Raw genomic sequence first — 19,289 nt, 5'->3', positions numbered from 1 at the left:
TTTCTTTATTATTTTAATGACAAGACAGAATGAGCAGTTGAAGAAGAAAAAGCTGTTTGGCGGATCGATTTTTCGCAACAACGCAGCTTTATTTTGAAAATGAAAAAGCATTTCTGGTATTGACTTTTATTTTGAATTATGAGACACAAATGTTTCCATATTCAACAACTTTCCCCACCAAGCCTCTTTCGATAAGAGGTGGCGGACAAACGCAAGTAAACGTAGAAAAAGGAAAGAATCCTACCCTGCTGTGTGAACTCCAGCGGATGAATGCTCAACACATGCACAGCGTGAATGTAGCTTTAAAGAAAACAATACATCAGACCTTTAGGTAACAACAGGTAAAACTGGATCAAACCTGAAAGCAGGAATTAGATTCAACCTGGAACTTTCAAAATGGAGACAATTGGAATGGAGAACCTTTTAACCACTTCTATCCTGCGTGAAAACGATGAGGAGGAATTCTGATTAAAGGGTGGAGGAAATACGTAAACCCACTGAACAGGTAAAACCAAAAGCAATCCTTTTAGAAAGTCAACTAGATTACATAACTAGTCAAGTAGATGAATAGAACATTTGCATTTCCTATGATAATGTGAGAAGAATCTGGTGTAGCGAGTTTCCAAAGGCAGTTGAAGCAAAAATGTCCTGGAACTTACTGAAGCTGTTTGCTGACAAGGCAACAAGAAGTTAAAGTTTGAAGCTGAAAACTTTTGAGTCAATTGATGAATTAGCTAAAAAAATAACTCTTTGATGCTTCACAGTCATCAATTTTTGAACATCATTACCAAAAAGTATGAAGAGTAGAGGTGATTTGTGGGGAGGAGTAACGTAAAGCTAGGCCTGACTGCTATATTTCCGGTTAGTTTGTGGTAATGATACATCTGCTTTATTGCAAAAATACGTCTCCAGATTCCACTGAAGGTTAAAGAACGAGTGAGGAAGCTGCCAAAGTGTTCATCGTTGTTCCTGTGAGGCTGCAGGTCGTTGACTAGAAGCAGAGACGGTGCAGACACACGACTTCACCCACCTTCACCCCCAACCGGATGCTGTTTCTGATCATCAGTTTTCTGGTTTGGATTTAGCACTATCCATGTTATTTGGCTGAGTGGCAACCTTCACTCCCTTGAAATAAAAAGTTCATATCTTCAAATATGAAATATGTAAAAATAAAAATCCCTTCATTGACCAAAATCATTCAACCCTGTGAAAGAATCCCAACCTTTTTGGCTACTATCTGTGCTGGAATCGGGTCTCTAAGGTCAGAATTCTTCTCACAATTGCAAGTTGGAGATCAAATTTGGAAAGAAAAATATGATTTTGGGTAAAATGACTGAGTATGGGAGAGTTGAGTAAATTGTGTCATGTGTGGGGCTCTAGAGGGAAAAATATTTATGAAGCAATATTCTGTCAAACTAGAAACACATTTCCACGTTTAGCTAAAATAAACAAACATAAATAAATAGATAAGTATCCCGGACTCTGTGACAAACAGTGTTGGAGCTGTGACAGTTTAGAAAGAAAACTCTGCATGAAGGAGTTCAGACGAGCCAAAGATCCTACGGAACTTTAAAGAGATACTGGGAGCCATCTGAAGCTAGACGCATGCTTCAGAGCCTTTCTAAATGTCAGGACTTGTCAGAAAATGTCATAACGTCAAGCTCAGAACTCAGTTGGTGCTCACAGCAAGAGGCCAAGGAGGAACCTATGGGGTGGATGTCAGAACGCAATCAGCTGGATACAGGACACCGCTGGTGACCTTTGAGACAGGAAGTGTGGGCTTACAGTCGTGAGCCGTCTGGAGCAGAAGTTCAGATCAGAAACACAAAACTCTGGAGGAAGTTGACTCTTTATTTCTGCTTTAATTGTTCATGATGGAGAAGATCTGAACTCATTTGTGTTCATTTATCACCAAGTCAACATAAACAGACGTGCCTCTCAGCCTGCCCCCCCTCCCCCCCGAAGATTTCATGTGACATTAAGATAAAGGCTGTCGGGTACACTAGGTTTACTCATATAAAGAGCTGGGCCTTAATGTCATAAGGCCCCCTCCCTACCGAAAAGCAGCCACACTTCTACAGGTGGAAGGTGTTTTCCTCCAGCTTTGCAGAAATGGAGGATCTTCATGCATGATCTTGTTTTCATGGGGCGTTTCCGCTGCGGTTTGCAGACTTTTCTTAGTGAAAGATGTTTATCAGATCTTCTCTTCCTTTTTCTGATGTTCCCATTCAGACACTGAGGAAGAGCAGCTCGTCTTCAGTTTCTGTCCCCTGTGGTTTGTGAAAATGACATTCTGTGTCATTTTCTGTTGTTGGAGCCAAAGAGGATGGGGGCTCCTTCAACAGCCGTCTGTGAAACCTGCAGCATGAGTGCAGATTCCCCTCAATAATGAATAACCGAGCATTTCAATCAGAGCTTAGGTCCTCCTTTTGATAAACGGAATAACTTTCTCACAGACGCAAATGCATGGGATCGGACCCCGTCTGCTGCCTTCAGGAGGGATTTCTGCATGACCACAACATTTCAGAACAGCTGTCACAGGTGTCTGGGAAGCACGGTGGCCCTCGAGGCCTGAATTCAACCAAACACACCTGATCCAGGTAATCAGCAGCAGATAAGGCGGAGTTTTCATGATTCTTGATCCAGGACAGCTCTTCTTGATTCTTTCAACTCTTTCATGCAATTTTCCATTTCTCCCCATCAACAATCGTGCCTCAAATGCACCTTTAGTAGCTTTGTCATTTATGCACAGATTGTCATACATGTACAACTGCTCCAAACCAGTTTTCCCTTGTGGGATGAATAAAGAACATCAATCTAATCTAATTGAAAAGATTTGGTGAAGTGGACCCTGAGCTCAGTGTGAGCCGCTCCCTCCTGGATCAAACCTGGAAGGCTCCTCCACTGAGGCGAAAACTGTTGCAAAACTGGACTCCTGAGAAGCATCAAGTGAGGAAGAAGGAACTTCTGTCCTTTAGCTTTCTCCTCTCAAGCAAACGGTTGTAGAATCAGAACCTGAAGCTGCTTTTTAAGTCAACTTGTTTGAAAAGGAGAAGCAGACTCCTGTGAGCTGAGAAGCTCAGCATCATCAGACAAACTCCAGAGAAAAACTTTCAGTCAGAGATTTAATCAGCAGGTAAGAAACAGGACAGAGAAAGAACCGAGCTGGACGGACCTGTGCGGCAGCGGCCGGACTCTCGATGTGCAGGACTCGGTGGGGTGGTCTGGATGAGCAGGAGCTGCTGGTGCTGAGGTGCTCTGATCAGTCTGACAGCAGTTCAGAGGCGAACAAATGAAACTCAACTCTGCCTTCCTCTTTCAGCTGCAGTGTGCACGCTCACGTGCACACTGCAGCTTCTCTACATCACAGATGGAGAGCATCTCTTTCTGCAGGGATTGAGCAGCCTCAGAACCAGAACCACCACAAAAGAGCAGCTTCAGGAAGGTGAAAGCTGGAGAGCAGAAGTCTCATGTGAGATCAGATCAGTCCCACCAGGTCAGCATGAACATACATGTGCAGTGTGGAAAGGGAGGCATGAGGAGAGGACAGCAGCTTTTCAGATCTGTAGAAGTGGATATGACTGATTGACCGCTGCAGATCCTGGTCAGGAGACGCTCCCTCGTCAGGCCAGCAGCACAGGCCTTTACTGCAAAGGCAGAGGCCACACCGACACCCTCACGACACGTCCTCCATGAAATCAGCGGCGTCAGCCTGGCTGAGCTGCGACACGCTCACGTCCAGCGTAGTTTCTTCAAGCTGCAACAACACAGCATTTTAAAGCAGCTCAGGGCGGAGCCCCCCCCCCAGAAGATCCCAGCCTCACCTTGTCGCTGCTGTCAGGGCCCTCAATGGAAACTTCCTGAATCTCCTCATCGATGCTTTGCTCACTCTTGGAGAGCTCGGAGCGATGGCTGCAACAGAGGAAGAGTGCGGTTCATGGCGATGAAGGTGTTCCAGCAGGAGCCCCCTCAGCCCTGCCCTCATACCTGTGGAAGTCATCGTCATACTCGAAGTCCTCGTCTGTGGAGAAAAGACCAGCGCGTTAGTCGTCTTCAGCAGCTGATGTCTCTTCCTCCTGTCGTGATGTCCACTATACCTGTTCTGTCACTGGGGGCCCTGAAGCTCCCGTCCCTGGAGTCTGAGGCTCCTGCAGGACAGACCACACTTTACAAACAGGCCTGCTGCACATGCAACAATGATGCAAACCCCACCCACCCTTTCTGCTGCCAGCCCCTCCTCTTCCTCCTGGCCTTAGAGCCCCAGACAGCGACTCTGCATGACTCCCCCTGGTCTCAGCGGGGCCCGTCCACCTGCAGCACCAACACAGCATCTTGACTGAAGGATGGCTGAGCGTGGAAATAACCTCCAGAGAGAACGTGGAAGCAGGTGGGGGCTGGGGGGCTGCTTTCCACCACGCTTTAGTGCTGATTCCTACTATTAGTCAACACTATGACAGTAGTGATACAAACAACACACCTAATAAAGAAGAAAGTCTCTTTATCTTTGTCAGCAGAAGTAAAAAGCAAAAACATCTGATTTTTTCTTAATAAAACATTCATATACAACCTTAGCTCAGTTGGTAAGGTGGGAAGCTACCATGCAGGAAACCAGGGTTCGATTCCCGGAGGGGAATGAGCAATGGTACTGGGGGTAACTACCATATCAATGGCGAGCAGTTAACATCACCCAGTGAGGGTCCTTAGGCAAGACCCTTAACGCTACTGCCTCCCGGGCACGGTTTCGGCTGCAGCTCACCGCTTCCCAAGGGGATGGGTCAAATGCGGAGAAAGAATTTCCCTTCGTGGGATGAAATACAGTGCAAAAAAAACCCAAATGGTTTTGGTCCGTTTTGTTCTACACAAACTCAGGTCAAAGAAAGAGAAAGAGAAAGTATACGATGTCTTTATTCTTCTGATGCACAGAGACAGAAAACAGCCTCTGCAGCTGCCCCCCCCCCCCCAACCCAGACGAGCTTCAACTGGGCTTCAAAGAGCAGCGCAGCACTGAGCCAGCATTTTTTAGGCGCCTCACATGACTCAGAAAACTGTCTGTTTTCCTGCTGTAGTGCCGTTTCAGCATGATGGTTTGATACTCACTGCTGTGACTGGGTCTTTTCTGGAAAGTCCTTCTCTCCAGCTGAAGATGTTGGACTTCAGAGACAGAGTGGGAAACCAACAAAGATTTAGGTCAATGTTCTCACCAAAACCTGAAGTCCTCACGCACTGTGGAATCTGAACCCTGCAGGGACGTACCGGGTCTGAGCCCGAGTTCTGGGTCTGCTGTGTCAAACCTGCTTCTCTTCGGGGCCTGCTTCTAATCATTGGTCAAAGTTTTGATGGCATGAATCTACTAATACTACCTTTATGTCCAAATATAATATCTGGAGGATCTTCTAATGAACCCATCAGCATTCAGGTTTAGTATCTGGATCTCCCAGATTTAAAACAAGAAGCCTCTCCACTTCAAACAAAAGCAAAGCTTCTCACCAGCCATACGTCTTCTGAGGCTTCGGAAGAGGATCGTCGAAGAACGAGTCCTCTTCTTCAAGATTTACCACTGCATTCAAGTCCAGGTCTAAGTGCTCCTGCTTCTGGTTGGGGGAGGTTGTTAGCTGCTGAAGATCTTCATTGTCTGCAGGGAACACCGGCACGCCGTCCTGAGACGAAAACTCAGCGTCAGGTCAACCGTCCAGCTGCTACCAACTTATGCAGCCAAGGCCGGAGGAGGAATTAGGGTTAATATATGGTAACATTGGTGAAAAATAGGTAACTTGTGGAAAAAAAACATAACTCCTGAGGGAAAATCTACAGTCTCTGAGGAAAAAAGACGCAACTATGGTGGGGACAACATGTGTGAACTTCTTAACTTATTGGAAAAAAAAACAGGTACCTTCCTTTGGAATAAAATGAACTGTGAAAAAGAAGATTCTTTTATGTAACAAAAGAAACCTTTTTGAGAAAAGACAAAAGTTGTAATGTAACTTCTGTGTGAAAATAGTGACTTATGTAAAAAGTAACCTCTGTGAGAAAAAGGTGAATGATTATGTAGAGACCTGTGCAAAAGCAGCACAGAGTATATAGTTCAGAAGAAACAGTCTTAGCAAAAGTGCATCACGTTGAAACCACGGGTTCTATCTATCTGGATCAGGTGTGTTTGCACTTGTTGAGGGTGATCAGGTGTGTGTGCTGTGGAGTCAGCAGAGGTGAACTACTGTCATTTCACTGAAACATGAGTATATCTTCAGTTTACTAGGAGTGCAGAGATAACATGCTCTATTACTCTGAATGGATATGAGCCAACAATGACAGAACAGCTAAGAATCCATCCTCACAAACAGTATACCCTGATCTCCATGTTACAAACATACGCAGCTCAGGCTCAAGCGTTCTGCTGGCAGCAGCTTTTCCTCATGATCATCATCATGTCTAACAGCTGATCCTCAGACAGCGTTTGCAAAGTGATTCGGAGGAGCACTTGCACTTCAGGAAGACCTGCTGAGGCGTACTGATGAACAGTGAAGCCATCAGAGAAAGGATGCTCACCGCATGACTACAGCGAGGGAGGAGACGCTTGAACAACAGCAGGAAGAACTGGAAGTCCATCTCTGCATACAAACAAAGTCTTTATCGTTGCACAGCAGGGCTTTATTTGTTGAGAACTTCATGATGAAGATGATGGTGATACTTGCCCTGGTCTGCTGCCTGAAGCTCATTGGCGAAGAACTTCTCCAAGTCGTGCCTGCAATGCAGTGTCTGAAATTAAGCTTCTGGACTTTCCTGACCTGCTGGAGTATTTTATGATTACAATATAATGACCCCACCATTTAAATAACAAGAACTGACAAGTTTTCAGTTGGTTTATACCTAGATTATCACCAAAAACTAAAAAACACACAGAAATGACTAACACACCTTTTATATTATAGTTGCTGCTGTATTAGGAAAAAATGTTAAAAAAGAATGTGCACTTTGGAGAAAATACCATTTACATTTTGATTCTACTTTATTGTACAAGATTGGGAGATGTTACACACGAACAGTTCAAAAGAATAATCACGTTAAAATAGAATATGGTCTTTTGTTCAGAGTAAAGGAACTCTAGTTCACAGGTTCACTGACGTTTATTGGACAGCAATTGGGAATCCCTCTAGGACCTTGAAGGCACTTTATATGGTTCCTTTTGCTCAAAAAGCTTGAAGTTGTGACTGTATTTTTTAAGTTGGGATATTAGAAAATAAAAATAAAGGGACAGTTAAATAAAAAGAGCAGCACTTCAAATTTTGGATGACCAGTTTGGAGCAGCGCATGTCTGACCTCGAGGACAGGTCTCCACAGAGTGCGCAGAGTATGGAGTCGGTGGAGAAAGCTCTCAAGAAAGCACTGGAAAGGCTGAACAACTACGAGAACCAAAGCCGCCACCAAAATGTTAGAATCATTGGGCTTAAAGACAGCGCTGAGGGGAATGATTCAGTTACATTCTTCCAGGAATGGATCCCTAAAGTTTTGGGAAGTGGATCAAGATTGAGATAGCCCTCCATCCTTTGAGCAGGCGAGATGGTAAAGGCAGCACACAAACCGTCCTGGTGAGGCTACACAACTATACCAACAAATAGAAGTTTCTGGAAGAAAAACAGGTAAACTGCAAATGATAGAGAAATATCCCACGGCTTCACCGTCACTTTGTGTGCTTGGTGACATGAGTGCCATCGATATAGAAGGAGGATTATTATCTATCATTTTCATAACTCTTTGTATTGCTAAAAAAACAATTTTACTAAAATGGAAAAACAAGAAAAATATAAATAGAAGTCAATACAGACTGCTTGGAAAAAATGTCAGCCCAAAGTTCAACAAGTAACTGAAAGAATTCAGTCTCTCTGGTCTCCCGTAGCTAACTCCATGACTGGGGGTGGTGGTGCCTGGGCCTCATTGCTCCTTGTCTGTCTGCTGTGGTTAGGGGTGGGGGTTGGGGCCTTCCGGTGCCCGGTGGGGGGCAGTGGGGACTCCATTAGTTGGGGGGTCGGGTCCGGTGCCTGGGTGGGGCGGGCTGGTGTGCTGTGCGGTCTTCCGGGCTCTGGTGTTGGGGGGTGTGTGGTTGGGGGGGTTGAGTGGTGGTCTGGCTTGGCTTGGGGGGGTGGTATTTTTGCCTGTACTGGGGGGGGCTGCCTAGGGGAGGGTCCACTATCGGTACGGGACCTTGGTGGTTTGACGGGTTGGGTCTCCACCCCCCCCGCAGATAGAGGGTTGGCCAAATTCCCTTCAAATGTGGAAACTTTGATTTCTAAGATTATCACCTTAAGATTAAGATGTTATCTAAGTGGAAAAGTTTATGTTTTCAAGACATTGGAAAAGTGGGATAGTTTGAAAATGATTAAGTCATACGAATTAAATCATGATGGGGCGGCCATGGTGCAGTGGTAGAGTGGTTGACCTCTGATCAGAATATTACATGTTTGGTTCCTGCCATGCACACCTATGTGTCTTTGGGAAAGACACTGAACCACATTGCTCCTGGTGGTTATAGGTTTGGCGCCAGTGTTCGATTGCGGTGTGTGTGCGCATCGGTGAATGGTACTATAACTATAAAGGGCTTTGGGCCTTCAAGGAAGGTAGTAAAGCGCTACACAAGTATCCGGTATTTACCATTTGCCATGTCGGCATCCCTGTATCAAGGAAGTGGAGATATTAAACACATATGATTGGTTAGACTAATGATGAATTGGCTAAGACAGTTTAATTGTTGAAAACGAGAGCTTTAGGACAACTTTTGAGAGTTTATTAAAAAAACATTGGCTTCCCTCTCTCTGCAGGTGGTTTCTTACCCAAGCTCATGTCCTCTACCACATGCCTGTGAGCTTGAAGGTCCTGCACAAATTCTTTGTTGTTACTAGCACTCCAGTTTTGTCAAACAAGATAGAGGTTTTTCCAAGTAACTGCTGAAGACACTTCTCCAGTTTGGGGTATACCCTTCGAGGGTGGTTTTCCCCAATCTTACCAAGTTTCCTATAAGCGTCCATGTTGCGGAGAAACAGGTGATTGGTCGGTAGTTGGATAGGACTGCACTCTTTAAGGGATCCTTCTGGATTAAAACCGTTTGCTCATTCATTAGCCATTCGAGGTGAGTCCCATCTCTTAGAATTTGTGGTTCCAGGTGCTCATGGAGTGCAGTGAGTTTCTTCAGCCAGTAGGCATGTATCATGTCAGGGCCTGGTGCTGACCAGTTCTTTATACCTTTGGGTCTTTCTTGGATGTCTGTCACTGTAAAGGTTGCTGGATTCTGTTCAGGGAGGTTGCTATGTTCTTTTCTCAGAGAGACCAGCCATTGGGCATTGCTGTTATGTGCTGCCTCTTTCTCCCACATACTTTTCCAGTACTGTTCAGTTTCCAGCCTTGGTGGATCTGTTCTGCTGTTATTACCCTGCCACTAAGCGAACACTTTCACAGGTTGTTTATTATTGGCTCTTGTGTACCTCTTAAGGCGGCTGGTCATGGCCAGGAGTCTCTGTTTTGCATTTTCCAGTGCTTCAAGTATGGGCATCTGGCTGTGTTCCTTGGGCACTTGCTTTTTCATCGTTCCTCCCTGTGCTTCAGTCAGTTGACTAATTATATCTCCAAGCTGCCTTTATTTTTGCATTCAACTGTTGCTTTCATGCTAGGTTTGTTTTCTCCTATGTTTACCCTTGTAGCCAAGCATCTCCAGGATCACTGCTGCTGTAGTGTATCCCTGAAAAGAGTCAGAGCTCTGTTCTTCCCCTCTGGTCACTGGCGGGAGTGTCTCCAGAATTCTAAAATACTACATCTCCCAGCAACCCCAGCATGCAATTTCTGGATGCTGCACACCTGACTCTCATTTGCCAATCAATCACATGACACTTAAATGCTTTACTGAGCCTCACTCAGTGCAAAGTATTTTTTGTGCCACTCTAGCTGAATTACCGACCTGATCATTTGATTTGCTAACCCTGTTTTGTCTCGACTCCGTTTGCCTGCCCCAACTCTCGTCTGGATCCTGACTATTCTCGTTGTTTCTCTGATGCTCCCATGCTTGTTGTTAACCTCTGCCTGCCTAACCCTGATTTAATTTTATGTACTTTTAGATGAGCTAATAAACCTGCTGCAACTGGAACCAGCCGTCTGCCTGTTCAGAGGCTGGTTCAGAGGGTGGAGGGTTGCCGGTTCAATATGAGATCCACGGGAGGTCTTCAACAAACCGCGTGCCACACAGCTCCCTCCACACCAGTCCTACGACTGAGCCATCAACCTCCTTCCCGAAGCTATGCCCACCAGAAGATGGGTGTTCCTGCTTTCCTAGCCTGAGTCGGAAACTATCATACACCCGAGAGAAGTTGGCAAAGGGCTTCATCCACATACCCAGCCTCAGCGGGCTTCTTCTTTGTTAAGAATAAAGATGGCGGTCTGATGTAACTGATGTGGGGATGTAACTATTCATCATTCATTTTCTATTCCGTTTTGTCCCTTTCAGGGTCACGGGGCTGCCGGAGCCTATCCCGGCCACTTGTGAACGATGGGGTGTAACTAGTAACTATAATTACTTTTTTAAAGTAAAAAACCCAACACTAGAGCCAGATGCAGAAAACCAGTACTGGAACATAACAAAGGCTCCTAAATGCTTCACAGTAGGGACAGTGTTCTTATCCTGATATTCTTTATTTTTCCGTCTGTGAACAAAGAGCTGATGTGCAAAATGTTAAATTTTTGTTTTATCTGTCTATAGGACATTCTTCCAGTAATGTCCAATAGACATGTAATTTGGCAAATTCAAGTCTGGCATATTTATGATCCATTTTCAACAAAGGTGTCCTCCTTGGTCGTCTCCCATTAAGTGCACTTAAGCTGAAGCAACAACAGATGGCGGGATCTGACAATGATGTAACTTGAGACTGAAGTTCCCTTTTGGTGTCTTTTGTAGTTTTCTGGACTCCTGTTACCATTTGCGAGCAATACGAGAAGCACCCCCCCCACCCGGCAAATTCTGTTAATCCACATCCATGTAGCGTTTGGCTGATGAAGCAGCGACACATGACAATATTTAACAGGATCCAGACAGAACTGGAGGTTAAACCTGTTGGACTTGGTGTTGTTAGACACTGATGCTATGATGCTTTGTTATGAGTAGTTCTATGTGTCACCAGTATGCAAACACTGACTGGTTTAATGTCAGACAATATTTTACCTACCCAGACTTTTAAAAGTGGCAAATAAATATAACAAAATAAATTAACAGGACCATTAATTAAAAAACAGCATTTTATAAATATGATAACAGACATGAATTCACTTTGTATGCAGCTTAATTAGCAGTGTCTTTGTAACATTACAAAGAGATGTTGTGCTGACCCCCCCCCCCATTGATCAGAATTCAATACAGGAGATACTTAGAAAATAATCTTTTTAAAAAGTTGTTATTGCTGCATCGTGTTTTAATTATGTAGTGACTTCCTCTTTTTGCATTGAATATATTATCATTTTAGATAGAAAACTGTACTGAATGAAGATCTACCTGGTAAGGATTTTATTCTTGGCAAGCACTAAAAATGGTGAACCCTCCCAGATGGAGATTACCGGTATGTGTGTCATTTCCTTGATGGAAAATTGACATCTCGACAAGAAGTAAAAGTAGACATTTTCAACAAATGTTGGATCTCTACACCTAAAGTTTTGTTTTACCAAAAAAGAAAAAAAAAGAAAAGGAATTTGTTTGCCTCTTTGTTTTTGTTGTTCAGTGTAAATAAAATGACAGGAAAACACAATAAAAATAAAGCTAAAGAACAAAACAAAACATATTTTATAAAATAACGGCTACGGTTTTTCTTTGTAAAATAATGTAATAATTAGGCCAGTAACAAATCTGCTTGGCCAGTAGATTTTTTAATCTACCGTCTACTCTGCAAAGGATGCTCAAGCGAGCGGTAGCTCACAAAACATCTGCTGCATTGACACAAACATGATCACAGCTTCTATTTATGTCAGAGGCAATTTCCAAAAGAGATGTTAAAAAAAGTTTTTGTTAAATGTATTCTGTCATTTGCAATCTTTGTTAAAGAAAGTATAAGGAAGGAGAGAAAATCGATAAAAATCAGAAATCAAATATGGTATGAAAAATATGGGAGCTTTTATTTTATGGCCATATATCCCAGCCCTGCTTTCCAGATGGTTCTGTGACTTGTGGTTCTTGAGATCTCAAAACTACTGGGAGCAGCGTCGATCACTGCGCTGTTGAGGCATTAACTGCATTGTTTTCAGTGGAAAAAAGAGCTTTGGAGTGTTATAGCAGTGATAAAATACAACTCAGCTTTTAAGCTATGTATTTTTGAATCCTGACATTTGTACTGGCATATCTTATATTGTATATTTTTAACAAGCTGCAGGACAGACTTTGGACAAGCGGTTTGTGGGCAGCGTCTTTTCTTATGAAGCTCTTTTGGACCCAAGGGGATGACAACAAACCTCACATAAGTAGAAAAAGATACTTACTGATTCAAACTCGGGAGCAGATCTGTGAAAATGCTCTTCAAATCTCGCCTTTGCAGCAGGCCACTCTGATTCTGCACACAGGAACAATTCTGAAGGTCTGTCAACAGCTCACAGGCTGAAGGAAATCGCTGCACTCACCTTGTAAAGGTCAAAGGTCTTCTGAACATTTTGGAGTTGGTTCTGGGAGAGTTCCTGCTAGAAGAAAAGCGGCAGTGACTAAAACGGACAGAGCTTTCCACAGCTTACATTTTCAAACGCTATTGTTTAAAAAAGGAATATTAGTACATTATTGTCATATGTTATATATGTCATATTGTTATATGTCATTATCCTACTTTTCAGTTCCTGCTTAGAATATGGATATTTAATTTGTCCATCTGGTAAAGAGCTTTAGTAAAGGGCTGGAACATTTGAGTGCAGACCAAGAACAGTTCTGGTTCTGATTGTAGTTGGCAGCTGCCTTACCTGTTGGGGGGGGCGTGGTGCAGTTCTGAGGAGCTCCAGCAGCAACGGAGAGCTCTTGTCCACCTCAGAGTCCCGAAGACCCAGCTCTCTGCAGACCACCTCCCTGCTGTCCACACCGTTTGGCTACAGCAAAACACACAGGCAGGCATCGTATGTGCATGCACACACACACACACACACACACGTCTACAACTTACTTTATGTGTTTACATTCAACCCGTGGTTTCATAACTGTATGGCTAATTTGTGTTATCCTCTCCCCAGTTAAACCTGTGTCTGTGTGCTTCTTTTCTCAATGAAAGCTGCAGGGGTGTGGCATACATTTTTATTTTACCTGCACAGTTATGCAAAAAGGGTCACATGCACAGTTTTCAGATGATCAAACAATCTGAACATTTAACTGTGAAATGTTCTTCTGCAGAAGACCCGAATGTTTCACTGCAACACTGCTTAGCTTTGTGTCACAGTCATCCAAACATAAAAATGGAGATGCTGCAGTTGCAGAACACACTCAGAAACTCACAGAGTTGATCTCTGGCAGGAACACCGCCAGGCTGAAATCCAAGCTGAAGACCTGCAGGAAGTCCACGATGAAAGCCACTGCCAGGCGACCTACAAAGACACGAGGCCGCATTGAGAAAGGGGCTCAGACATTCTCCACATGGAAACATAAGATGAGATTTGACTACAAAAAAAGGAGCATTAAAACAGGTCACGACATGATGTTTGCAAGCACCAGGTCACCCACAAACACCACACGAGTCATGCACAGGTCTGCTCTAAAAACATCTCATCATCGCGCCACTTTTCAGTTAACATGGGAGAAAAAAGTTTAAAAATACAGATCTTTCTATTTTTGTTGAGAAAAATGATGTGAGACGCAATGTCAGCCTCGTCTGTCTAGCGGCAAAACCACTGGTACTGATAAACTGGTTCCATGAAATAATCAACACTTCACTTTCAACAACATTCAAGGGTAGCAATTGGTTTGCGAATTTCCTCTGTAACCTCCATATCACATCTCTTACTTGCTGAGTTTGTGGTGACGGTCGGTTGATCTGTAGAAGAGGTTTTATTTACAAAATTCACATAAATGTTTGTGGTCTTGGGCTCTAAACACAACAGCCCTGGCGAAAGACGCCGATGGCGAACTTTTTACAAATGAAGAAAACTGCCTTAAGCGCTGGAAAGACCACTTTAGCCGCCTCCTGCAGCACAGCATTGACTCAACCGCCTACATCAGCCCAGAGGCTCCAAACAGTGCTGCCCTCAGTGGTGTTTGTAGGGTTCAGATCTTATTACACCCCAAGAAGTCAGAGCTGCTCTAAGACATCTTAAGAACGGGAAAGCTCCCGGTTTTTGTGCCATAACCACTGAGATGTTTAAGTCAGGTGTAGACGGCATGATCGAGTGGCTAACCCACATCTTTAATAAGGTGTGGAGTCAGAGAGGTTACCAAAGGACTGGACTAGAGGGGTCATTCTGCCCCTCTGGAAAGGCAAGGGTTATCTTATCTGCAACAACCACAGAGGCATAACACTTCTCTGCATTCCTGGCAAGCTCTTCACCAGGATCTTGCTCAACCGTGCTCTCCCAGCCATCAGAAGCAGCCGACGTCCCCAGCAGGCTGGCTTTATGCCCAACCACTCCACAACAGACCACATCTCTGCCGTCCCTTTACTCATAGAGAAGACCTATGAATTCCCTAAAGATCGCCATCTCTACATTGAGATCTAAAGGCTGCATTTGACACCGTCTGCCATACCTCACTGTGGAATATCCTAAAGACCCTTGGGGCACCACCCAAGATTGTTTCTCCGTTTAGTCTGCTCTACAGCAACGCAGAAAGCTGTGTCTGTGTAAATGGCAAAGACAGATTGGTTTCCCATCTCCAGTAGCGTTCGCCAGGGCTGTGTGGCAGCTCCTGATCTTTTTAACTGCATCATAGATCAGCTGATGTCCCGGGTTTGTGAACAAGTCCCTGAAGTGTCTCCTGGCAAATACCATTTGACTGACCTGGAGTATGCCGACGACACCATCCTGCTCAGCACATCCCTTAGTCAGCTAAAAAAACGGTCCAGGAATTTACAGTGAAGAAGCAAAGTATGGTCTCCAGGTGAACTGGACAAAAAACAAATTCATGCAAGTTGGTCAAATGCATAAATTATTCGATTCGTTAAATACTTCAAGCTGCCATAAGATTGTTTTAGCACATTTAAGGTTTACCATTTACTGTGATTTTTGCCGACTTTTGCAGTATGGATATTGCACAGCTTGAGATCGCGATAACGATACATTTGCGATTTATTGTGCAGACCTAGCCCAGACCCATGCCTCTCATAGAGCCTGTGAAGAGCTTTGCATACCTGGGATCCATAGTGACAGCTATCAGTGACCTAAAACCAGATATCACCCGCAGAAGGGCACTGGCAGCATCAGCTCTGCATTCTCTAAACAAAAAATCACTGTGGCGTCATCAAAACATAACGCGCAAGACAAAGCTCCAGATCTACAACTTAGCTGTACTCTCCATCCTGCTTTATGGTTCGGAGACGTGGGCTTTAAATAAAAGCTTAGCCACAAGAATAGATGGCTTCGACAGCCGGGCTCTCAGGACCATTGAGAACATCAAGTGGCCCAAACGCGTCTCTAACCTACCAGCCCCAAGCCTCCTGCCTTGTTGCGCAATGCCGCAGCAGGTGGTTCGGCCACGTCTTCAGTTTACCCTCTTACCATCCGACGCAAGCCATTTTGCTGTTTAATCCAGGGGCTGCGGGCTGGAAATGACCTCAAGGCAAACCCCGTCCTTGGTGGACAGACGTCATTGTAGGAGATGTTAAACCTCATGGGGTTGATATGAAGGATACTGAAGGATACTTCTTGCAGAAGACCGGAAAATATGGAAAACCCTTGTTTTTTTGGTCGGCTCTATGCCGACACCAGAGGAGGGATGAGTCTTTAAATATTTTTCCATAATGTTCAATCTGGTTTTTCATTCACTTTAAGATGATCCTGATTTGACTCTAAAGACCAGAGCTGGACCCGGTGAGTAGCTGCTAGGGGGAGAGAGGAGACAACGGGCAGCAGCAGAGAGGCATGGCCATTCCCCGCCCCTCTTTCACATCAGTAACCTACTCTCTCTCTGCCTCAGTGTGATGAATGATTAGCCAGTTTTTTTTTAATCAGATCAGGTTTTTGATCGTGTGCTCCTCTGATTATGACAGATTATTTGGGCTACCAGAGGCTCGACATTATTAAACGACGGCACTGAGGACAACAAACTTTTTTCCCCCTCCTAAACTGTTGTACCTTTCACAATAATCAAAGTGGGTTTATGTGACCCTGCTCTATCCAACTTTTTCATGATGAGTTCATACTGATTCCATTCCTCTTGTTGGCTTAGAGCAGCCAGCACTCAGAGCCCACAGCATCAAAACTCACCGTCTCTGCTGTTCAGACACTTCTTTAGGCTTTCATTGACGAGCGGGACTTTGTTCTGAAGACGAAAAGGAAAAGCAGGTGAGAGAGGAGCCAAGAGTGGAGAGTCCACTCAGGACCAAGGCCCACCTCCAGTCTATCTTGGTCCTCCATGGCCAGAAACACTGCAGCCCTCATCTCCGCCTGCAGGAGCAAAGACAAGCAGCAGCATGAGAGCCGCCCTTCATCTCCAATCCATCAACATTCCTTTTGACAGTTCTTTAAATTCAAAGTGCAGCTTCAGTTCTAACCAAATGTTTGAAACAAAGTCAGTACAGCAGAAGGAGGAGGGGCAATAAAGTCATTCAGTATCTATCTATCCATCCATTTAATTTTTAACCTGACACACGGTAACATTTATGACAGATTTTTTGATGGTGAGGTGGCCAGGTCCTGCAGTAGCAAAGCATCCCAAAACTATGACACTTCCACCTCTGTGCTGCACAGTTGTTATAAGGATCTTTTCTTTGAATGCTGTACTTGGTTGAAGCTGAGCAGGTCTTCTCTTCATCACTTAGTCTCATCTGTCCAAAGAACATTTTTCCAGCAGGCATGGACTATGTCTGCATTCTCTCACTTCTCCCTAACCCTAAATGATTACAAAGTGCAGGACCATCCAGTATCTAGATTTTGATGCAATTCAGAGTCACTTTTTTCTTTTTTAAAACAACACCTATAACATCAGTTTGCAGAAGTAAAAACCTAATAGATTTGAATATTTAACAAAGACAACGTATGAATCCATACGTTAAATTTACATAACCTTTTTCAAATGACAAACTGTGCAAACACAACGCATTGTGGTCTGTGACAAGAACAGGCCGACGGCTGGATCCAAGTGCAGCAGCTTTATTAGCTCAGCTAAAAGTCCACAAAGCTAAATCAGGGTCAAGCAGGCAGGAGTTGATAACAGGCATAAGATCATCAGTGGAGAGACAGGGTGGTCAAAATCTAGGCGAGGGTCGGGGCAGGCGGCAGGCAAACAGAGTCAGGGTCAGAAGACATAAGATCAAGTCCAGATATAACGCACAGTAATGAAGGCAGGAACTATACTTTGCACTGAGCTTCACTCAGTGCGGAGCTTAAGTTTGCTGTGGTTGATTGAATGAATAAGAGTCAGGTGTGCAGCATCCAGGAAGACTCCTGACAGTGGTCTATTTTTGCCATCCTTGTTAACATAGATGAACACTAGTTCTTTGCAGAAATTTGTGGGAAATTTCCAGAGCAGTGGATTTTGGAATTTTAGGCTTTGTCCAAATTCCTTCAATACGCACTATATAGTGTGTTCACCATTCTGATGTGCTGTCCAAATCTACTATTCCAAAATCAAGTGCCTAAGAAATTTCCCAGAAATCTCTGAACAAAACCAGTGTCCATTCGATGCTCACTAGATTGGCAAATAAAGACCACAATACATTGCGCTTGAACAATTTTTGCGAAAAAATTGCATTTAAATGTATTTTTTTAATAAACCATCAACGTTTTCATTTTCAGAACTCAGTGGATTCATAAATGATCGTCGCAAAACACTCCTATCAATGAGATTTTTACTTCGCTGTTTGAAAAAAAAAGAAGAAGAAGTAATTAGATAAGTTAAGACTTTATCCCACGATGGGGAAATTATTTTGTCTGCAGCAGCAAAAAAAGACTTAATAAATAGCAAAAGTAAAATTCAAGCAGAAGTAAAGTGACCTTCAGGTTTAACAGTAAATGATTATGAAAATCTTTTATATTAACATAGCGAGCATCATGGTGTCCAAACTGCTTTTAAATTTCAGGGCACTAGATGGCCTTGTATGGAGAGAAATTAGACTCAGTCGGATTTGTGCGTGCGTAATTCTTGATTTGTGCGTAAATTAGGATTTGTGTGTATGCATATTCTTCTTGCTTTGTGCATGCGTAAATTAGGATTTGTGCATAAAGCCAACGTAACGTTCAGCCCGGCAGAGAGCGCTGACGAACCAGACAACCGTTCTGTTTGGATTTGATCCGCGCACCTTCATCTTGTTCAGGACTCCACTATTCTCCAAGTTCTGGATCACCAGGTCCCGCAATTCCGTGTCATCTTCCGCAGCAGACATGTTCACCTGAAGCTATGCTAACAGAAAACCGCAGGTGTGTGTGTGTGTCTCTTCTTCCTCCTTTTCTTCTTCTTCTCCTTCTGCGTTAAACTAAGAGCGCCCCCTGTCGCCCTGGAGGAGCTGGAGCCTCCAGACACCGTCAAGTTGATCTCTCATTTAGGGGGTAATGAGTTCATGCTAAAATGTGATTTTTGACTACAGAAATCTTTCTGTTAAACTTGTACTTATCATCAGGAAACTCATATTTAAACACAACTCTCCCATATGTAACTGTTGGTAGATTTTATGGGATAACAAATCAATATTTTACAAAAATTGGATTGATAACGGTATTTGGTCATTATCACACATCATGAATTATAATGGAAACATTATTTAATTTAAAAGTGTTTCCTGTAAGTTTAAATTAAATTATAGAAAAACAATATAACAATGTGATCAAAGCAATCCCTCAGACTTTGGTCCAAATGTCCTCCAGTCTGGTTCATGATGTTCAAGTTCAGCTTCCATCTCTGTTGTTTGATGGTCAATCGCTTTATTCAAAACTTTCAAACTCATTAAACAGTCTTTGTTAGAGAACTGTTTCATCATTTCACATAAGAGGAAATGTGCAAGTTTAGATCTAAATTTATTAAATATCAGATTTTTGCAAAATACAAAGAAATCCATTTAATAACCATGAACTACGCTTTGGTTTTCCAGAAAATAACTGTTATTTTTATGAGATCAATATAGAAACACTTGATCATCTGTTTTTGAATGTATACTGTA

At 43.6% G+C, this 19,289-nt stretch overlaps 1 protein-coding gene across 3 annotated transcripts; it reads right to left on the bottom strand.

Moving 5' to 3' along the window:
• Positions 1-3,107: 3,107 nt before the first annotated feature.
• On the bottom strand, positions 3,108-18,595 carry fgfr1op (FGFR1 oncogene partner). 3 transcript variants are annotated; one of them, XM_020714623.2, is made up of 16 exons: positions 18,435-18,595; positions 16,528-16,581; positions 16,402-16,456; positions 13,484-13,572; positions 12,961-13,083; positions 12,634-12,687; positions 12,496-12,566; positions 6,690-6,739; positions 6,544-6,605; positions 5,488-5,657; positions 5,098-5,151; positions 4,217-4,311; positions 4,098-4,148; positions 3,988-4,021; positions 3,825-3,912; positions 3,108-3,757 (listed from the first exon to the last, which is right to left on the bottom strand). In XM_020714623.2, exons 1-16 carry the CDS (start codon positions 18,516-18,518, stop codon positions 3,677-3,679), a joined length of 1,215 nt encoding a protein of 404 aa, XP_020570282.1. In that variant the 5' UTR covers positions 18,519-18,595; the 3' UTR covers positions 3,108-3,676. The 3 variants fall into 3 exon arrangements, with proteins under 3 accessions (XP_020570282.1, XP_011490412.1, XP_011490413.1); XM_011492110.3 differs by having other exon boundaries at positions 12,634-12,690; positions 18,435-18,588; XM_011492111.3 differs by lacking the exon at positions 5,098-5,151 and having other exon boundaries at positions 12,634-12,690; positions 18,435-18,588.
• Between the last annotated feature and the right edge of the window lie 694 nt (positions 18,596-19,289).

Source organism: Oryzias latipes, chromosome 24 (genome assembly GCF_002234675.1).
Source record: "Oryzias latipes chromosome 24, ASM223467v1".
In the NCBI taxonomy this organism is placed as follows: domain Eukaryota; kingdom Metazoa; phylum Chordata; class Actinopteri; order Beloniformes; family Adrianichthyidae; genus Oryzias; species Oryzias latipes.
The sequence above is the reverse complement of the archived record's forward strand: the minus strand, read 5'-3'. Positions and strand labels throughout refer to the sequence as shown.

Coding starts and splice junctions, on each gene's coding strand:
- fgfr1op (XM_011492110.3), bottom strand. CDS start 18,518: ATGTCTGCTGCGGAAGATGACACGGAATTGCGGGACCTGGTGATCCAG. Junction 16,457..16,527: donor AGGACCAAGATAGACTGGAG/GTGGGCCTTGGT, acceptor TTTCGTCTTCAG/AACAAAGTCCCGCTCGTCAA. Junction 4,312..5,097: donor GAAAAGACCCAGTCACAGCA/GTGAGTATCAAA, acceptor TTGGTGCTGCAG/GTGGACGGGCCCCGCTGAGA.